Source organism: Patella vulgata, chromosome 6 (genome assembly GCF_932274485.2).
Source record: "Patella vulgata chromosome 6, xgPatVulg1.2, whole genome shotgun sequence".
NCBI classification, from domain to species: Eukaryota; Metazoa; Mollusca; class Gastropoda; family Patellidae; genus Patella; species Patella vulgata.
Genome location: NC_065884.2, coordinates 49,662,328 through 49,686,091, shown reverse-complemented (window position 1 = coordinate 49,686,091; position 23,764 = coordinate 49,662,328). Strand labels below are relative to the sequence as shown.

The window sequence follows — 23,764 nt, the reverse complement described above, 5'->3', positions numbered from 1 at the left end:
CGGTGTAAACTTAATCTGTTCGGAACACATGCCCCAAACAGTACGGACTGACTGCAGTCTATAGTGGCGGTGTAAGCTTAATCTGTTCGGAAGACATGCCCCACCCAGTACGAACTGGGCAAAAAACGTTTTATGGGGCTAAAAATGCGTTTTTGAAAAAAAGTGCTCCTGCAACCGCAGTTTATTGCTTCTTCCACACGTGCTAGGTATTAGTATTCTACACATCCTGGCAAAAAAATTATTTTTTTTGGAACACGGGAACAGTGCCCGCTAATCTATCCTAGTTGGGGGCGTGACAATTTAGGGCGTGTCTATTAGGAGTAACCCACCGCACAAACTGTCTGGCAGTGGTCATTCATGATGATTCCTGTGGTGGTACTGAACAACTCCAAAGCTGTTTTAGGTGGTACAGATTTTAGCTAATCTAGCGTAGCTGTGGTCTGGAAATTAGATAACTCTTGTCAGGGATATTCCCCCACTACAAATGTCTGGCAAATAATCTGTTCGGGACACATGCCGCACCCATTACGAACTGACTTCAGTCTACAGCAGCGGTATAAGCTTAGAATGTTCTGAACACATTTCCCACCCAGTAGGACTGACTTCAGTTTACAGCGGCGGTATAAGCTTAGAATGTTCGGAACATATTTCCCACCCAGTACGGGCTGACTTCAGTCTACTGTGGCGGGTGGAGGCCATAAATGAAATGAAATGGGGTTTAACGTCCTACTGTTCTGTTTAGACCATAAGGCCCATGTCAGAAGGTTACCCCCCCCCCCATCTCTCTCTCTCTCTCTCTCTCTCTCTCTCTCATAAAATATGCTCCTGATGAATGACATTTGACACGACTGGTGACTGGGTCGTGATCATCAAATTAGTCATGCTAATACTGCGTCCTACAAATTATGAAAGACAACTGTGTCTTACAGCTAAACAATAACAGACGTTTGTATTAAATATATGCATGTTTTTTTTTTATTCATATTGTCTATCTTACATGAGATGGCTGAAACGTGCGTACCATAAAAATCATTTCACATATACACACACAGGAATATTATTACTTGTGTTTACAAAATAATTTCATTAATTCAAGTCAAAGAGAGGACATTATACACATATATAAACATAGACAAAATGATTAATGATATGCTTGATGAATTGTAAAAACTGAGTTTTATTATCAAGATGAAGATAGCATCCTGTTTAAATGGAATGTTTTATATAAATTGAACAGCACAATAGTCTACTTACTAATTTAAATAATTTGTCGACTGTCTTCTATACAAGGCATTTCACAAATAACTAACATACGAATTAGAGCGTGCAGTAATAAAATAGATAAAAAATAGATTAAGTTAATAAAAGTACCCTAGAGTGTACTTAGATTGCACTTAAAGGAGCACGATACAGGGGTAACACTAGAGTTTAAAATCATGCATTTTCCTTTAAAAAAAAGAGAAAAAATATTTGTCCAAAATATATTCCAATCGATCAATTATAACTAAAGAGTTTGCATTGGTCTCTATTGATTTCATATCACCATATTTTTTTGTCTTAAATAAAGAAATAGTAAATTCTGATATCTTTCCATTCAAGCCAACGCATTCTCCATGTTTTATACCCGGATGTAATGACTCAGAGCTCCTTAAAATATTTTTGAAAAATTGTAAACATGTGCTTAAAGACCATCATACTATGTTAACATATTATTACGCAGTATTATCTGTTTCTTTTATTGAATAAAACAATACAATTAAAACCTCACAAATTGGCGAGACTTTAATACAAATAAATATTGCCGAATACACGGTCGTTTTAAACTGACTTTCTCATAAAAAAGTGGGTTTCTTCAAATGTTGTGTTTTAAGGGGTCGGCCCTACTTAGTCTTAGCCTATTAATCTTTCAAACCAGCTAGTACCACTTATAAATTGGATTTGCTTTCCACTTTTCCATAGCCCGATCGCTATCTCGCTTACCATCAGCTGTGTAGTATCTATGCTATTTATGAAATGGTGGAAGATTTAGAGAGTAGATAAATTCTGTGATGTTGTTCAACTAGAGCAATACTACCAATATCAAAAAAAGAAAGAAAAAGAAAATCGTTAGAGTCTCTAAAAGCTTTAAATGAAGGTACTGAGCAGTAATTCTAAACATATTTTAGTATAATATCCCCTTTGTTGTTTGTTTGAGAATTATTAAAAATTCCTCTAATGACGGTCAGCAACTTTATTAAGACAAGATTGGAGAACACAGCCATCCACACGAGAAATGGGCTTACAAAATAATTGAAAATGTTGATTAGAAATGGTGTTATACTTAGGACGTACTGTGAAAAATGTCTACTATTAATATAATAATATGTGTATTCATATTATTATATTTATTTATGTCGACCCGCCCCAGTGCACACAAAGAAACATTGACTCATTTTAAAGTCATGTGTCCTTGGAAATCCGAGGTTTTAATACTATACTTATTGATTGAAGAATACAGCCAAATTATCAGGCACATAAATGAAAATTTGGTATCCAAAAGAATAAACTTTATCAATACGACATGGAAAGGGTATATTAATTGCAAAATATAATGATACAGTCATTATGGCCAACGCTTCGTTATATTTAGGTAGGCGTTTGACTCTTATGTATGCGCTTATTCCAATATGTTGACCCCATGCGTCAGCATCTATACCGCCATAATAGATAATCACTTTCAATCTATAATTTTAAACATGCCAAGTACAAACTGGGTGATATGAGGATATATTTAGACTAAAAACATATTCAAACTAATCAATCTATCAAACATTTGCCCAAAATCCCTCCCAAAACATTGTACCCCAAGATATAAAATATCTATTTTTAGAACCCATGTCTGTCACGTAACTTGATTGAGGGAATGCCCAATTTCAGAATGTACTTGTCGTTATTGACTTTACATCTACCATAGATATTGAAGCCTGAGTAATTTCTTGGATTATTTATGCCTACTTCCCAAAACCGCTTGACCATTCGATCAAGAAATAACAACCGCTCCCTATGTCAAGCTGACAAACAATAAGCCGTCGGGTTGCCAGTTAGTGATACCCTGGCATTTTTGCCCAGTACTTTCCCCGTGGGTGTTTTTCAGAGAATCGATTAACTTTCTAGTAAGATTGGGCGTCTCTACTTTTCATACATACCAAATTTGTCATACTTTTGGAAATAACTAGCCTATAAATATATTAGTGGGAATGCATCTTTAAATGAAAGTCGTGAGAAATTAAGATTTTGGATTAGCATATTTAACCTCAATTATGGAACTATGATAAATATTTCTATTTTAAAACGTGACATAGTTATATCTTTTATTTCTACTTATTAATCGTGCAAAAGCAAAACAGCCTAAATTGTTAAAGGAAAGGTAATGGTGATTAAGTGAAAAGAAAGAACTTTATGAACGAAGACTTTTAAATTAAATATACAAACTTCGTTTAGTCTTAATGGTTCTGTTTTAGGACATTATATAAGATCTAACATAAATTCTGAATACCATCTGATCAGACGGCTGACTTCGGTCGCATTATACACGAGACTTTGCAAACCTCTAAAGAAATCCCAATTCTGATATGGTGTATTTGTCTCTCTCTATTCTACCTATACCAAACCGCCCCACCTCCAAACAACCAATTACAACACGCAAGGAAAACAAACAGTTTTAACAAATTTATTATTTTATATTATAATGGTCGATAAACACCCAAAAGGGATGAAGCAGTCATGGAATGAGAACGGAATAAATGCAATGCTTATAGAAGGTGTTACCCTCCATTGATTCTATCGCTCCAACTACACGCGGTGTTAAACGGTGGCGCTCTTTATTATGATATAAATCTTTTGTAATTTAATAGTATAGTTAAAGAATTGCACATACATTGCTGAATAATGAATCTGGACTTAGTTCGAAATTAATGGATCTAGGGTTTTGGTGGGTAAGTGGGTAAGACGCTGGCTCGCTAGCCTTGAGGTCGGGTGTTCGATCCCTGCATTGGCCGAGAAAGTTGATCCAGATTTTCCGGCATGGTTCCCCCTTGTCAGTGATGCAGAACGGAGGGCCTGACAAGGACAGCTGTGTAGTCGTTCGGATGGGACGGAAAACCGATCCCGTGTACACATTGGCGTGCACGTAAAATATCCATTGACAATTGGAATTCGATATAAGCGTAGGCCGTAGTGCCGCTGTCCGGGCAAAATTTCCCTCATAGCACACTGCATGGCGTATGCCCGTCTTCATTAGCCCAGTTCGGAGCAGAACAGTAGGACGTTGAATCCCATTTCATTTCATTTCATTTTGAAATGAATGGAGAAACCCAATAATCTTGAAAGATATTAGTAATTGTCGCCAAATAACCCTGTTCTTTCTTAGTAATATATGGGTGGTCCTTTAAAAATTTCCACCACAAAATTCGAACATTTTTGTTTTCGGCAATGACATACGCTGGAAATGCCATTTTTCTCTTAAATAGTAAATGACGTACAGTCATAAACTTGTAAGGTCGCGTTGTCGCAATGGGTATTTTGCATCCGGGTAGAATTCACCTTTATCACCGCCTAGATTTTACAATAACAGTTTCAAGTTTACACGGGTTTTTCCCACATAAAACCTGTAATTGAGTATGAACTCGTTCCGTATCACTTCAACTGAATACGCCAGTGTATTCGAAGGGTATATTTTACATAATTTGAAGTAAATTAATACCGTCAAGAATCAAAATGGATAGACATAGTTAGAAGTGTATAGTTACACCAATTGCGTAAATAAATGTAAAAAGGATAAGCCAAGGACATTTATTTGGTATCAAGAAAATAAAACAAACATCCTGCCCTTTGGCGGCTTTGGAAGGTGTGGGGTGGGGGTGGGGGGTTACACAATCTCAGTTTTATTGGTATTCGACAACCAAATAATTAGACATGTTATATCAGATGTAGCATCCATATTATGCTACCTGATTTTTAGTGGACAAAGTTTCAATAGAAACTCCTTTAAAACGTCACCATCAATAAATCCCTTAAAGCACATAATTATTATAAAGGATATGCGAGTATGTTTTCTCGCTGGTTAAATGATTGTTTGACAAGGAAGATAGGATACAAACAAATTATTAATTTTAAAGACCTATACCCTCCCTTAATCGTTGTGCGGATACAGGGGATATTTCGGGACACCATGACCATGTCCTTAATATTAATTTGTGGGTAAATGGTTCATAATTGTCTCGCGATTTTTTAATGTCTCTCAGCAATTTAACGTTGGGTATATAGCTGCAAATAGAACGGAAGTGAGGCAGTGGCTACATTCACCATTTGACAAGAAACTAAAAGTAATACATCATCGGTAACAAGGGGTCTTGTGGCCCTCTCTGCTCCCTCCTTTAAACATTTGCTGGTTATAATGCTTAATCGGTTCTGCGCTCGGTGCAAGGATTCTATTTGGAATCCTTCTTACTGATGATATTGTGTTGATCATTCTAGTAATTTACATCTGAAAACAAAAATCTAGGTACTCTACCAACCCCGTCAAAGGACGATTCTACACGGAAATGTCAGTTAAGTTATTTGCTGATTTGTATGGTTTCAAAAATATCCTATAATTCATATCTTCACTGTTAATACCTCAAATATTTTTTTTTACTTTGATTATTTCTCAGTCTTTATATGAAGCTCTAGTTTGATCGTATTTGAATAAAATTATGCATACAAAAACCTATTTATGTCTGGGGTCATAGATTACTCCTTGTTGTCGACAAGGTTTTTCGTGCGACGTGTTCACACAAGGGTTAGAGCCAGGACATCTTAATAAAGATTGGCATACACCATGGCTAGTGGTCCTTTTCCTCGGCCCGGCTCCACTGACATGGGAAAGCTAGGCCTAAAACCCCATACGAACCGTCTTGAACCGGGAACTCTTAGTGAGTGAACCAGGACCATACTCTCTGAGCCATCGTAGCTCACAATAAAATCATACCTGAGCGGGATACAATATTCTAAACATGACTGTCACCAAAGCCCTTTCAAATCGGAAAACCCGACGAGACACAATAATTATAACCTGTGAATCTTAATTCGTTTATTACAAAGCTGCTTGATTCTCATACGTAAGAACCAGTAATAAAACATGCTCTTGTCATGGAATAAGATAAATAAATCACTTAAAACAGAGGAACGAAGATAGATGTCAGACATAAATGCAAATAACTTGAAAATAAAAATCCCAATAGAAATACTCAAAGTATGTAGTATTAAGGCGTGTTTATCAGAAGGTGTTTGTATCTTTACGTTCAATATATTACTGGCCATTGAGAACAAATAGACCACGTAGGTTAGACATTGGCGATTAGTGATTATTTCAGGAAGTTACTATCAAGGATTCTGAATTTTTTGTTAATATAATTTTCATTACCTCCAAAAAAATCACTTAGCGATCTTATTCTAGGAACTGCTAATATTTTCTTATGAGCAATATTATGCCCTAAAGCGATAGAAGTAAATATGTACAATAAAGATTATTAGTTTTTTTAGGGACTAAGATCTTATCGCAAGATATTAACTATGAGACATAAACTGTTCTCACAGCACATGTATGTATGTCAAGTTTAATTTTTTTTTTTCATGTATTGATTTACACATGGCTCTATACAAGGTTACCTTTTACATGGTATGCTATTATTACTGTGTGTTAATGGTTCTCTAGATAGAATACGCTTATCCATTATGACCCAACATCCAAGGCGTTTAGAACTCGTAGGAGTCGTAGATACGCTCTAATTGATAGATCAAGCTATCTGTTTTATGTAATAATACCACACTCCATGGAGTAATAGTAGGATGATACATCCATGTACACAAAACATGCTATTAAATCTAAGCTATACATCTTGACATATCATATGATATGATTTATTTCCCTATCATTATAAACAGAATGAGCTTTATGTATGCAAATTAAAGCCCGATGAATGTAATAAATTCCGTATATAGTAATATTATATGCACGTTATTTGAGAAGACTATAACACATAACTGCATGTATTATTTCATGTCTATGTACATACTTAATATAAGAAACATACACATCTAAAATGGAGAAGGGTAGCAAGGAGTGTAAAAACTGGCGATGCTGGTGCATTGTGTCGAGGTCCCCAATAAAGTTTTTTCAATCTAATACATCTAATAAGTTTATAGTCCATAGTATACGCCCAGTGTTAGATAAATGCAATTCGATCACGTCGTACAGTTCCAATGTTTAAGTGGGGGGGGGGAATATTGCTATTGTACTATAAAACATTATATAATATTGACTGTGGTTTTTTCTAAGTTGTATTTGATCATTCTGTGATCCACCATGCATGTATGGGAAATTTGTATTGTATTCCCAATAATAACTTTGACTTGTGAGATAATCCTGTACTGCAAGTTGGATTATTATGTAAGATGTCAGGGTTATAGAGATCTGTCATGGAACAACCTCATTGAAAAGACAACGAACGTCGTTGCAGGTGGCGAAGGACCAATAATTCTTCATGGCTCAGCGTTTCACTAATGCAGGTCCGTGTGACTGTGGTCAGCAAAAGTTAGCTGAGACTACTTGCTGTTAGATTGCAGTTAGCTCCGGGATGTTTTTTTTTCCGAAGATCCGTTTAGTCCTTAAGCTAACCATGCATATGCTTTGCTCCAAACAACCTGTGTTCAGCATATGCTTTGCTCCAAACAACCTGTGTTCAAAGTAAACACCAGTTATCAGACCCCATTCAACACCCGATGCATTAAAATGCAAGTAGCACAACTAGTTTAAATCACATTTAGTGAAACGCAAAGATTGATACATACTTTCAAAATAGTCAGTGTAACGAAAACGTTTGTCTTACCTTCTCGAAACTCTGCATTGGATAACTCTGTCAGTTCCTGGGTTTCAAATTGGGGGTTGAAGAAATCGGATTCTATCAGTGGATGATGAGAAGACACTAAGCCGTAAGGTTCCATGATTCCTAAATCGTGGCCAAACTGCAAACTCTGTCCGTGTGGTTCAATATCAATTTCTTCAGAGCCTGTTACCTGTCAAACACAAAGCATACCAATGACATGTAGACCAGGAAGTTTGCTCGATTTATATGTATCTTTTACAATTTAATCTTTGTGGGCCAAATATTATTTCTAGCCAGTAATGTGCGTTCTTTGTTATATAGAGAGATATGAAGACTTGGGTCATGCGTATAATATGGAAGCATATTGTTGCCATTTCATAATCTAAAGGGCGAGAAAGCGAGATTTCGAGAGGGCATGGAGTTGAGGGCGAGAACGCGAGAAAACAGGATGAAGATGCGAGGATCTTGCCACGAGACTTCCCGCGTTTTGATCTTCGACATCCCGCTTTCTCGCATTCGAAAATCATCGCGTTCTCTCGCTCCCTCGAGACTTCTCGTTTTCTCTCCTCGGAAGTTCAATTCGTACGCATATTCACTGACTACCACCAACAGCACAATTTACCCAAACCAACACAGATGCACTTAAATACTATTATTATCATTATATCGTTATTTGTCACAAGGAATGTTCAAATAACGATATAATGATAATAAATGTGATTCGAGTTGGAATACAAGTAGATGGGGGGGGGGGGGGGATTTGAGTATATTTTTGTTGTTTTGGGGTAAATTGAGTTGTTGGTGGTAGTCATTGAACATGCGTACGAATTGAACTTTCGAGTCGAGTAAGCGAGAAGTCAAGGGCTAGAGAACGAGAACGTGATTATTTTTAATGGATTGAAAGCGAAAACCGAGAAGTCGTGGGCCAGAACGTGAGAAGTTGAGGTTAATAATCTTGTGTTCTCGTATAGAGATCCTCGCATTCTCGCCCTGTTTCTTCGCGTTTTCACACTCTCGCTCCCGCTCTTTTCGGCCTGCACTTCCCACCTTCGTGATGATATGACCGCAATTGGCTTCCATAGCACAGGGATAGTATTAATGTTGACAATGACGGGTGTTAGAGCATATAAGTTACTATTAAAAGACATGGGGGAAAAAACTCCTAACAACATCCTCGTTGCAGTGATTGGATTAGAAAAGTTAAATACACTTCATATGTATACAATCAAAGCTCGACTATTACCTACCTATGTACAATAGATAGATATTCGGGTATATAGTGTATTATATATACACAAGTAGATTTCGCGTGGGTTATTTGCTTAATTTTAACACGAATGGACCTGCTTTTCTTGGAAACGTTTTCTATTTTCTGTTTAATTGTATTTCGTTATAAGTTTTCACAAAGTAAAACACTTAAAATATAATTAAAGACGCATTATAAATATACATTGTCTGTTTTCAATGCATTAAATTGAAATTTATAAATAGTAGTACGCCAATGGAATACGTTTAACTTATTAATATATCAAAGTTGAACTATATCTAGTTTACTGAATGTTAGTACAATCTTTAATAATGAATCGACGCGTATGTGTTCGCTATCTGTTGCACGAATAACTTAATTTCGCGACATGCAAATTGTGTTTTCTAGAGGTCCTCCGGTTTCCCTAAACTCCTACGCGCAAGCGAATTATTGAATTATAAATCTTACAACGTTATATCTAAGGAAATGGACAGTAGAACATTTCGACTAAGAAGTTTGGGTTACAAATCTCTGTGGCCGGGACGTCGTACATTCGAAATGGACATGCCGATAGCCTACAGACATATTGATGAAACTGACAACATATCAATATTGATATATTGAACTAGTTGTACGGTTTGAGATCCATGATCACACCGAAGCAAGTTCAAGAACTCGCCAATATAAACTTTAAATTACATGCAATTCGTTATCAGTAAAATACTATATAATTTAATGACAACTTGTTCATGTGGTTAACAACTGGTTACATAGTTACATGCCATTTTAATGAGTTCAAATGTGTTATGTTAAAAGGAGTTGTTTAGGGTTTTAGAATAAAGACTTCCAGTTAGCTTGTAATTATGTTTGTTATACAGTTATCTCAAATTATATTTGTTATATTGTATTTTTACAATTACGCGTGTATGTACACCTAGGCAGACCTAGTGTAGCCGCCAACCCCGAACAGACAGACAGACAGACAGACAAACGACAGTCACGAATATATATATACTATTCAAAAAAAGTAGGGGATATTTGATTTTGGGGGCATAATACTAAAATATGCAAATGACTACGAAAAAAGTCACTATAGAACCTAACAGAAGAAACATTTCCAGTTACATGTGACGCCCAAACGCACCAATAGCTACCGCATGGAATGCAGGTGATGCTTGGGATCATCATGGGGGTCCAACCCAAGATTTGCACGACTCTGACTTTGAATGTTACAGTCATTGTGGCATTGAATACCAGGGTGGAAACATCAGTTTAATTGTTTTAGTGACCAGAAAACAAATTTTGATATGCGTCGGCTTACCCAAAATGAAAGGTTACGTGCCCTTGGCATGCTACAGATCGGCACAACACAGGCGGTTGTGGCGCGGACGATGAATGTTTCTCAGTCTGTCATAAGCAGGCTATGGTCCAGATACCGTGATACACAATCTGTACAGGACAGACCACGCTCAGGTCGACCAAGGGCGACAACTCAAGCCCAGGATCGATTTATCCGTACCTTGGCCTTTAGAAATCGTGTCATCACAGCAAATCAGATCAGCGCTCGTCTTCAAACAGACACTGGTGTGAGAGTGAGTGGCCAGACGATTCGGAATCGGCTGCATAGGGGTCACCTTCGCGCCCGACGTCCTCGCGTGATCCCTTGTTTGAGAGATCATCACATTCAGGCAAGACGTCGTTGGTGTAGGGATCGTCAACACTGGGATAATCGACGCTGGAGCAATGTGATGTTTTCAGATGAGTCAAGGTTCACTGTTGATTTTTTGGACAGACGTAGGAGGGTGTGGCGTCGTCGAAACGAGCGCTTCCAAGACGTTAACGTCATCAGACATGATCGATTTGGGGGTGGTTCTGTTATGGTGTGGGGAGGCATCACTGTTGCTGGAAGAACGGCTTTACATGTTGTTGCAGGGCGTGTTACAGGCCAGTACTACCGGGACAACATCTTGGCAGTCCATGTTGTGCCGTTCGCACGACGTCATGGCCGCCGTTTCATCTTCCAGGATGACAACGCAAGATGTCACAGGGCCAGGATCGTTACAGGTTACCTCCAACAACAGAACATCACCACATTACCTTGGCCAGCACTGAGTCCCGACCTCTCCCCCATCGAGCATGTCTGGGACATGCTTGGACAGAGGTTACGTCAACGTCAACAACGTCCTGCCAATGTCCAAGAACTTGCTGCTGCGTTGCAACAGGAATGGGACAATCTGGACCAAAATGACCTTAGACGTTTCATTAGGAGTATGCCACGTCGGATCAATGCTTGTTTGGCAAACAGAGGAGGATTTTCCCGTTACTGACTTGGTTGTGATGCTGTGGTAACTTTGCTGTTTGACCCCGGGTATCATTTTACCCTTATAATGGTCAGTCTGTGCCTTACTTAGTCTAACGATCATTTGGAATAAATCGATGAATGTGAACTTCATTTCATTTTGTCATTTGTTTCTTCGTCAGTTTCATTAGGTGACTTTAATAACACTTAAAAATCAAATATCCCCTACTTTTTTTGAATAGTATATATAGATAAACATATCGTTCGGTGTAGATCTTCTTTATTAACCTATAGTTCATTTAGGGTATCAATATACCCATTGGTTTACGTGCTATATTTCTATGAATTTGAAAGCAATAATTGGTCAAGGACATAAATTGGGTGCAGCGACAATATATTTTTATCACGTACAGGTTAAAATGTTTCGCCTTGTCTATGCTATTTATAAACACATAAATACCCAAGTAAAATTCCCCTAAACTACTAAGATAAGAGCAAACAGAAAAAAAGATACTTAAAGCAATGGGTATTTACTAAGATGTTCAAATTTAACTATTCATGTATAATAAACTGAATATATTCATTCACATGATAATTGTTTAACCAGTAAATATTGAGATCGGGGACAACAGCTCTCCGTTACCCCCTTCACAAATACACCACAACCTCGCTACGGCTTAAGAAAAATAGCCAGATCATGGCCTTTGTCAGCATAACTCTAATTCTTTATACCCTTCATTGACTTCCTGTATCTTTCAGAATTGATTTTAAAATATAGTTTTAACACAAATGTCTTAATGGTTTAGCTCTTCCATACTTTTCCGAATTAATACAAATCCGCACTTCAGTGAGAAATACGACAAGGTCTTCTAATCATGATTTACTGTTAGTACAACTTCGAGCCAGACTAGCATCCTATAGCGAGAGGGCCTTTTCATTTTATGCACCGTTACTTTGGAAGCAATTACCTTATTTTATTCGGGAATCACCTGCTATCATTGCGTTCAAATTGCATTTGAAAACTCATTTATTCAAACAGGATTTTTACTGATTTTACACATTTGAGTGTTTTATGTGTAGTTAAATTTTTTATATCATTTTTCTTTCACTGTTTTTAGGAAATGTTTTTTGTTATTTTTTATAACTTTTCTTTTTTATCATAAATTGTATTTTTAGTTTGTTATTGTTAAGCGCATCGGAATACTTCGTGAAAAATGTATTAAATAATAATAAATAATGATAGTAAGATATGGTAGGAACGTAGAGAGCGGGGTTGGTCACGACCTAACTACGCTGGTATGGAGCATGCATGCTATCCGCGCAGCGAAGTAGTGATGGAAAAGAAAGCGTGGACAGTATACCGGGAGCGAGGAGATCGGTTATGGTCACGCTCTCATACGCTGACGAAAACCTCGCCACGCCCTCTCTGAGACCACCCAAATAGGCTACCACGCGTAAAAATTATAGAACTTGAGTGGACCGCGCTGAGAGTAGTGAGTATGTGGTGAGGTCGTGTCGGGAGCGTGATGGGCGCATGGTCAAATTCTTGCCGATCGCTGTTGCTAAGCCGCCCCTATGCTCCCACCACGCTTTTCCACCGCGACCTCGCTACGTGGTTGTGTATGTTGCTGACGTGTAGACATGGAAGTAGCATGTCAAGAGCGTAGAGGGAACGTAGTTGTCTTCACACTTAGTCGATTTTCCGCATTTCCCCCACAACCTTACAATGCGTAGTGCGTAGTTCGGTCTTCGTATGCGAAGGGCGCTTTAACTCGAATTTCTCAAACTAGGATTTCCTTTTAGTTCTCTAACAAAATGTCTCGATGTCGCCATGTTTCTATGCTATCTAAGGACAATATTCCAGATCCGTTTTACGTTAACCACTCATTTGTCCCGGATTCATTTCATGTTAACTATCACGTTAGTTAAAAGAATAGAATTCATCTTCACGTAAAATATAACTGATCATCAATTTAAAGATACATTATGTAAGATTTAGATAAAAAAAAAAGCTGGCCATTCTTGCTTTATTAGTTCAAAAATAAAGAATGCAAAAATGCATGTTTAGAAAATTTCATCCCGATTATTTTATTTTGAGCGAAGATATGACTGTTTAAAGTTTGGACAAGATGTGGCATTATTTCTATTACGTTTTGCGTGTAGTTTGGTTTTCCTGTCCTTACTCTATAGAAGAGAATTCATCAGAATTCATCATTGATTTCATGTTAACATACATGTAGATTAAAACGGTTCTATTTTAATCACCGACAAAAGAGATCGTGTAAACCCCGATTTATTACTATTACTACACCGAGAACTAAATGTAGAGCATACAGGAAAAACCCACCTAATATTAACTTTATACATAATTTCCTCTTTCCTCGTTTCCTTCCGAAGGTCAGGATACAACATGACTTATAAATTCGTCCACTCGACACAAACTAGGTCAGTTGGGGACTAACATATGGTTCAATTTTATTTCAATAATTCGCTTGCGCGTAGGGGTCTTTTGCAGTGGTGGGGGAAAACCGGAGAACACGAAGAAAACCCGCGAGGTTGGACAGGCGACCCTACGCCTTGTCACGTACAACAGGGAAATCGAAACCACGACAGTTGACTCAATGACCGACCTTATGATACAGCGCGCACGCGCTAACCATTCGGCCATGCAATCCCCACTGCCGTGGGATGCGTTACGATAGGATTGTTCCTATTGAATCCACGATCTGCTACGTGCAGATACGTTTCGATATGGTCAACACGGTTGCCACGACTGACCTCAATGTATGATAAGACCTGATAAGATCACCACGATTTCAATCATAGCACAAATCGTGATAGTGGGAACCTAGCATACCAAATTAATTTATATTCTTTGATAGGCATTTTGCAATTGATCATATTTTAATATGGACACCCAATTACTGAAGTTATTACTATGCAGGGTTTTGACGAGGATAATCTCGTCTTTAACAAACAAATACAATCTGATTAAAATACAGATCTATATTTCGTTTCGTTTTTATACTTTTGATGGCCTACACTACATGAAGATCTGACAAGTTATAGCGATAGGTCACGTCAGTTGTCAAAAGACCGACTTATGACCCTATGATGTCAGACATTTGATTAACCAATCAGCATTGGTGTTACTAGCGGATTACCCACAGTTCCGTGCAAAACACGCCTAAAGCTCGCCGTAACAGACCGTTTCATTGGCTTATCCCTGACATAATTAAATAATAACTCTTCCAGATCCAAGTGTAGTAAAGACAAGTAAAACGAAATTTTGAACTATAAAAACGAAACGAAATAGGATTTGTGTTTTAACCAGATTGCAAACAAATGTTACAAATATGTAGATGGTAGATAATTGTTTTTAGTACATGCAACAACATTGTGAAATATATATTTTTTTGTATCCACTAGCGTCCTATGGATACTGTTCATGGTAAATGAGTCTTGTGGGTTTGTTTTGTGTGTGTCTGTTTCCTTCCACTTTTAAATGCTGTGATTATAATCTCACTGGTTGCAAGAACACGCAATTACTTTTCATTTCTGGAGGTAAGAAACAATCCTTCCTCAGGTAGAGAAAAGGCCGCGATTGGCCATGATACGCCACGATAGTCTAAGATCAATCCTCAAACAATTTGAAATTTCTGCACAGGCTCAAAACTCTACGATAGGCTATGATTGTCTACGTCACGGTAAAATATCGTAAGAATCCTAAATCAAGTTATAAACTTGAGTTTTTGTGATTAGGTTCCCAAAATTACATTTGATTTACATTACATTTAGATTAATATAAGTATTTATAGATGATATCCTTCATTTCCAACTCCTGGATGATTGTATCTATTATAATGATTGTTGTTTGAAATCAAACATATTATATTAAAACAAACCAAATCATTTATCTGTGGTTGGTATGGGATGGAGCAAACTCGGATACAAAATTCTGAACTGGCTTGCTTGGACGAAAATGATAGCAACAGTATCATTATCTCTAAAGGGCGTTCGGTGAAAGCGATATATATAATAAAGGGGCAGCTTTATGGATGACATTCACTAGGTTTATTAACTGCGACGTTTCAATGAGGATACTCTCACCGTTATCAAGCAATGATACAATCAACATGTTACAGGAAGTTATATACAAATGGTTAACAATAAACAATTAACAAACGGAAGCCATTCAAAGACAATGTGATATGGTGTTAAGCATTAATCCGACCTCAGACCTAAAAAAAAAAACCTAATAATTAAAGGGATGGGATGCCCTTAAAGAAAATGGAAGGTCCACGACTCTTGTAAAACAACAATTAATTAATGATGATCACTTAATATGTATTGCTAACTTAAGACCACAATTAAAGAATATAAAACCATAAGTGTGATAATATGCAGGATACCCTTGCAGGGTTCCTTCAACTTTCTTAGATTGACGCATGTATAGTTCCTGCCACCATTTCTTTCTAGACGAGGGCTACTGTTGTCACGTTTCGTTAAAAAATAGGATCAGACATCAGATCAGAGGTCTTCGCACCTTTGATACAGTACAGATTAGCCCTAATAGTTGACGCCGTTAAACTTTTTATATAAATGAGACGGTTGGGCGAAATGACCAGGGTAGGTTTAATCGTGTGTCACTTTTAAATACACGTACCTATAGAACAGTTGCTGTAGTGATGTTGTAGAATATGTCATTGTAACATATAAAGATACCTCCAACATACAGAAAGGAGTTTGAAGTTTATTGAACAACTAAAGTGAAGTCCTACCTAGACACACGACACTGTGACATTGAAGAGTTAGCTACGAGAACATAGGATATCTATCCCCAAAGTGTCACATTAGGGCTTCTCGAATTACTCATTCTGAACATTTTTTACCATTTTCTTTAGCAAGACTATTTTCTTTTTTACATTTGAGCTTGCCTGATTATTTTTGACGTTTCCCGAAAAATTACCCCCCACCGCCTACGCCTATGCATGTTGGGACCATAGGGATAATTCAAATCAATTCAAACTGAAGTAAAGCGCCCCCATTTTTCAGATTATGTTATCCTAGATGTGCAACCATATTCAGGATGTTATTGCTTCTATTTTAAAGACCAAATTGTCTGAATTAGCTACACTTGTCACGTATGTCAATTGTGTTTAAGTTGTACATCCGCCCACATCCGTCCGAATCCGGAATAGTGGGAAACAAGATAATGCGTGTACAGGATTCAATGTAATTTCCCCAACACATGTATATATAGTTTACGCGAGTGTGATCATATTACTCGCATCTTAACCTCTGATTGTCATTTTAATAATAACCCTAAGGTCATTAGGATATACGCCCACATTTTAACGAAAACGTGTATAACGCTCACCCGTTTTGGTTCAAGCCTGCCTGTTTGCCAGGGGCCAGTTTCACGAAATTTTTAACTGAGATAAAATCCAAATTTTAGTAATTAGATTGATAATATTAGATTGATTTTAGTGCTTAGCCAATCAAAATTGAAGTATCTACTAAAATTTTGATTTGATCTTTAGTTAAGATTTCGTGAAACAGGCCCCCGACTTCTGGACAGATTTTAGGTTTTCAAATTTACATAAACGAAAATTCAGTCAATACTATAAGAAAGTATGATGAAATTATGAATGTCACCGTGTTGATTTTTAATTCCATATCTCAACACCGAGCTTATGTAATATATTTAGCCCGATTTAAATGGAATGGTATGGTATCGTGGGGGTTCAGATAGCGAAGACTACCGTACTCCTTTCCCTTATTTTCACCCCATAAAGTACATTTTAAAACCAAAAACAATACATTGTTTTGAAATATTATCTAGTGCAGAGAGAGTGGAGGTGACGTGTCAAATTTCTACGTCAAATAACATACTAGAAATATACAGCGAAGGATTCCAAAAACATTATATACAATTGAAACGCAAACAGGGTGCCATCGCTACGGTTTTGTTAAACGCTCGGTAGGAGAGCATAAAATTACAATCAACAACTACCCGCAACACACGCACACGCACAATATTTAATTTTAGTATTTTAATTAAACATTAAGGTTTAAAATATAAAGCAGCTCTGTTTATAGATGAATTATGCAAATACACTAATCTCTCTTTAAACCCCATCAAAAGGATTAGAATTATAAATCAAAATACACCCAGATCGTATTATTATGGAATTAAATGAAATAAAATTAAATGGGGTTTAACGTTCTAGTATTCTGCACATGCGCTATACAGTGTATGAATGTTATTTTGCCAGAACAGCGACCCGAGGAAATAAACAAAGCTCGAACTTTCAGAGACTACCTTAAGACCCCTAAACGAAGAGGTGTGACGACTATAGAATTTGGAGGAATAAAACGAAAAATTTCATTACTAATGGCAAAGGAACCTTTATTAAAGACTCTATCGAAACTGAAGAGCAATCTAAAAATATCTGGCGGTATTTTCGTGATATTCAGAATAAAACCAACTATGGCCATATCCAAAAAGTATTAAAGACGATAAAAAAAATTAATGATATAAATGCTATTGCTAATTTGATGAATGATTACTTCACTATATAATTTAATATATGACATTGATCCCCACTATACACCGCTTTCTCAAGAGTGTAAACAGAAAATATCAGATCACGTAAATGAAAAGGTGCCCCCCCCCACCCAGTAACAACTTTCTATTGACAGAGGTATTTAAACATTTATTGAGTTTAAATAGAAACGACACCAAATTTTAAAATGATCTGCGTATATAATTTGTAGTAGTTTGGCATACGATCGTATATCAATAATCTTTGTATTTCTCAAGCACATATTCGATGGCGCCCTTAAACTGGATAAATTTAAATTATTCCTATACATAATAAGGAAGCTTAAGATGATCGGAACAATTATAGACCATTTCAGATTCTCCCCTGCACAATTTGAAAAATATTCAATGACACTTGGTACTCAAATTCATTCTTAGTTGCACACATTCAAGGTTCTTTAAAGGCTCAATACCACTCTTGTTGTAATTGAATAATATGTCCCAATCTTTATTCTGGTCAACAAATTGTACTATTTTACAATATTCCAATTAATTGATGATACAAATTTCATCTTAAAAACACCTAATTTAAAAAATTGGAAAAATTCAACTACATGATTTGAAAAGCCTAACGTAAACGTTTTCAAATGTGACTTGGATTTAAAAATATTGTCAAACCCTCTGGACAAGTAAAATAGGATGTAATGGATAATTTACACAACAGGTAGGACACTTAAACATCTAATACTTAGAATAAGGCTAATATTTATTTTCTGGAGCTGTCAAGCTAGCAAGAGTGTTATTGTCCCTTTAAGGGTACCAATCTGGATTTAGATCAGATCATTCATGTGCTACTGAAATAATTCGTATGACAGAGTTTAGCAAAAGCATTTGATCTCACTGGTCACAAACATATTATTCAAAAAACTACATCTTTATCGATTTGATAAATATTCAGATAATTTGAGTGAATCATATCTTGATTCGCGCGAACATAAAGTCTAGTTAGGGTCAATTAACTCCTGAAAATGGTAATGGGGATAAAAATATATAGAACCAAATGTGGTTAACGCGTCGTGTACCACACTAATTATTTCTAACGTTTGAAATGAACGATGTTTTAAGCTTATATTTCAGAATTGTGTGTTCCAGTGAAGGGTCACGGACATAGGCGCATAGGCCCGAAAAATGAACCACATAAATTTACTAGATAGCGCCTGATCAACAATCAGTGAAACCGCTAAGAAGAACTACTATGTTTACATACGACTGATCTCATAGATTATTATTCATCATCACACACAGTGACATAATATATATATATATATATACACACATCACTCTAATCTACAACACTACAACAATCTGAACTGAAATCAATATATATACAAAATAGTAATCTGGCTGTGACGAGGGATATTTTTGAGGGGAGATACATCATCGGACCTAATAAGGAACTTGTTTTCTAGTCCAAATACACAGGATTATAGTAAAATACAGCAAAACAACCTAGTTCACGGGCAAACGCACACAAAAATGACTTAAGGAGCTAAACATCCTTTGACCAGGTTGATCTGGCGTGCTGTTTAGATAAATAACGAGGCTAGCTCTAATATGACTAAATTTTTCTATTGAAATATTAAGGGGAAGTCAGCTTGTCTGCTAATTGTTGCTTACCGTGATAATAGTAGGAGACACTATTGATTATACCTCAGCGTTTGCTTTATCTATAGATGTACAATATTCAACGAAATGAAATGGGGTTTAACGTCCTGCTGTTCTGTACCGACTGTGCTAATGAAGACGGGCATACGCTATGTAGTGTGCAAACGGCGAAATTTTGCTCGGACAGCGGTGCTACGGCCTATACCCTTATTTCGAATTTCAACTGTCAATGGTGTCAAGGTGTACACGGGACCTCGGTTTTCGAACCATCCTAACGACTATATGTTGTTCCTACCCAGACTATCTATTCTACAAGAGGGAACCACGCCGGAAAATACATAAATGACCCCCAGGATCAAACACCGGCCTTCACGTTTGTGAGCCAACGACAGAGGCTCCCAATTTGCAACTAAGATCAAGGTATAAATCCACAATGAAACCGACAATTAAAATATATTAAAGGTTTAGCCAATTTAAATTTAACTACTGACTTTAGGTTATATTCGATTTTAAGATTTTGCCTTCTTAGAAATAGACCGTTAACAGCACAGCTAGTTAGGTCGTTCACATATAATATAATATAAACCCTATTATTAATAATTAAGCACATTTGAAAATTGGTATTATTTTATTTGTCTATGTGCCATTGGATTGTGGAGTGAAATCAATAAACAATAGCCATCAAATGTCAGTATGTAAGTGAGAACCAATTAAGTTGAAAATTGTAATACAAATGTCAACAAAAGTACTTGTGTGCATATAGGTTTTATAAATTCTGTATTTTAAGTCAATTCTGACAAATAGGGGCTTTTACAACAAATATTAAGTCACTTACCCCATACATATCCATCAGATCGGAGTTAGTTATATTCATCCTGAAAAACAAATACGAAACCTCGTGTACAATTCAGAAAACGAAGAAATGATAGTATAGAATAATTAGACTTAGATATTTAGATTTGTTATGTATCAAAATATAATCGAAACTAATTTCTTGATATTCTCTGAAAATTCTTCCTTACCATAACTTTGGAAAGTATATCCGACTCTATAGCCAAGTGATATTAATTTTACTTCTGGTGAGAAGGTTAATTATGACAATGCAAATACATTAAAGCTGTATAGCCTCTTACACATATCCTGTTCTTAGATATGTCACACTATCATCCCGTTGATCATCTTTATAATAGTGATAACAGACTTGTGTATATCTACATGGTTAAAGCTAGGTTAACATTAAAGATACATTATGTAAGACTTATGAAAAAACCAAATCTGTCTATTACAGGACTATCTTTTGGCCACAAACGTTATATAAATTATTATTTAAACATTTATTCACGCGACAAGCCCATAATAAACCCTTTAGATCATCGGATCGCTGCGATTGTTAATGGATTGAAATACATTCGAATTTTACTAATTTAAAAATGGACAATCCTGACCTTATTTATGATTGTAAAATTACTAACAATTGTAGCAATGAAAATCGAAACTACGTTATTCTGATCAAAACTTCCAACACTTATAACTTAGACCATAATAAAGTAATTAGACTGAATTTTTTCTTTATTTATTTTCAAACTATTATAGCGATTCGCTCCTTGTGATTTTCCGGCGTGGTTTCCCTATGTCAGTGGTGCAAGATGGAACGAAAATCCGAGGTCCCATCTAAACATTGACGTGCACGTAATGGAACTCTTGATAGTTGGAATCCAAAATAAGAGTAGCCGTGGCGCCTCTGTCTGGGAAAAATTTCCTTCATAGCACACTGTATGGTGTAAGCTCGTATTCATTAGGCCAATGCGATTAAATAGGACGATCCCAAAATTTAAATATTTACAGAGTAGAAATTCCCAAAAAAGATTCCCAAAATGAAAAACCTTACTCATTCCGTTCTATCTATAATGGCTGGTGCGCTGAATCCCTCTAAAATGTATTTAATTGTTTTGTGTTCTAATGTTTTATCTCTAATAGTTGTGTACGGAATCCCTCTAAAATATGTTTTATCTCTAATAGTTGTGTACGGAATCCCTCTAAAATATACTTAATAATTGTTTTGTATTCTAATGTTTTATATCTAATACATGTAGTTGTGCACAAAATCCCTCTAAAATACACTTAATTGTTTTGTATTCTAATGTTCTATATCTAATAGTTGTGCAAGGAATCCCTCTAAAATATACATAATTGTTCTGTGTTCTAATGTTCTATCTGTAATATTTGTTGTGCTGAAACGCTCTAAAGATTCAATTCATATATTATCAAGGGGTAATACAACTTTAATTGGAATGCATAACCTACCTATGATGCCCTGGCAAGTCAGTTAGTGTCTCTCATATTGAGAATGCCTCCTTCCGACAGGATATCACACAACTTGAAGATAAAGGAAACCCGCTTGTTAAGTTGCCCATCGAGTTTGAATTATAAATCTTAATAGGATATGTTCATTTGCTTAAACGACTTCATAATCATTGCAAGCCGGATTTATATTCTAAGGATATATTCATATTCGAACATTTTTCAATTTTATAACTAATAAAAGTTTCACTCAATTACAAACCAGACATTAACCGCAGTAGGGGCTGGTATTGTGTAAATAAAATGTAATGAAACGAAGTTTAACGTCCTACTATTCTGCTCCAAATGTGCTATGAAGACGTACATACGCCATGTCATGAGGGAAATTTTACCCGGACAGCGGCGCTACGGCCTACTCTTGTATCGAATTTCAACTGCCAAAGGATCTTTTACGTGCACGCCAATGTGTACGAAAGACCTGGCGATGTGTAAGAGACGGTGTGTGTAATCTGTCTGGGACACCTTTTACCACTTTTCATCGTTTTGTTAATAACTATTGATGTGAATGAAGATGAGGGTTTGGTGGAAATGTTTCTTGATGTGCACTATTAAAGTGCATTTCAGAATGTCCATAAATTGTTATTAGTTAAAGTTTAAAATTAATGTCATTTAAATCAAATGTCAGATCCTCATAATTAAGTCCTAGGCCTAGCTCACATTTTGTTTAAAATTTACAAATATCATTCCAGCAAAACTGTATATAAAGAAAAACCTGAAATATGGCGATATTTCTTCTATAAAAAAATCATTTTTTGGCAAATTATCTTTTTACTTTCGTTTTACCCGGACAGCGGCGCTACGGCCTACTCTTGTATCGAATTTCAACTGCCAAAGGATCTTTTACGTGCACGCCAATGTGTACGAAAGACCTGGCGATGTGTAAGCGACGGTGTATGTAATATGTCTGGGACACCTTTTACCACTTTTCATTTATTTGGCAAGATCGTTTTGTTAATAACTATTGATGTGAACGAAGAAGAGGGTTTGGTGGAAATGTTTCTTGATGTGCACTATTAAAGTGCATTTCAGAATGTCCATAAATTGTTATTAGTTAAAGTTTAAAATTAATGTCATTCAAATCAAATGTCAGATCCTCATAATTAAGTCCTAGGCCTAGCTCACATTTTGTTTAAAATTTACAAATATCATTCCAGCAAAACTGTATATAAAGAAAAACCTGAAATATGGCGATATTTCTTCTATAAAAAATCATTTTTGGCAAATTATCTTTTTACTTTCGTTTATGATTTAAGGAGCCACGGTGACTCAATGTTTTGAATGTTCATCGGGAATTCCTGGCTTGTTTCCCACTTGTCAGCAGTGCAGGACGAAGAGCCTGGCAAGGGACAGCGAGGTTCCGTGTATAGACATTGGCTTGCACGTAAAAGAACCCACGAGAGTTGATATTTGATATAAGAATAGGCCGAGGAGTCGCTCTCCGGGAAATATTCCTTTATAGTTCACTGTAAGACCTATGCCCGTCTTCATCCGCCCAGTCAGTGCAGAAAAGTAAGATGTTAGACCCCATCTCATGTCTGTATCTTGATCGGTTTGTGAGCTTAAAGGGGCATTGCTTACTTGTGGGGGTGGTGGTGAGGGGGGGGGGGTCATTGAATCTTTTCACATCAAACTTAAAGCATTAATATGCCAGAATAAAGGTAAAAAATAGAGTCTAAGACTTAAATAAAATGAAATGAGGTTTAACGTCTTGCTCCGACGGAGCTAATGAAGGCGGGCATACA

General features: G+C 36.5%; 1 protein-coding gene across 1 annotated transcript in view; it reads right to left on the bottom strand.

Moving 5' to 3' along the window:
* LOC126823820 (ETS-related transcription factor Elf-1) overlaps positions 1–23,764 on the bottom strand; it is a 32,298-nt gene that overhangs the window by 7,636 nt on the left and 898 nt on the right. The window contains exons 2-3 of the mRNA XM_050552837.2: positions 20,497–20,536; positions 7,908–8,094 (exon numbers count right to left, since the gene is read on the bottom strand). Coding sequence (XP_050408794.1) covers positions 7,908–8,094; positions 20,497–20,535 — 226 coding nt within the window. The 5' untranslated portion in view covers position 20,536. The remainder of the gene's footprint in view (positions 1–7,907; positions 8,095–20,496; positions 20,537–23,764) is intronic.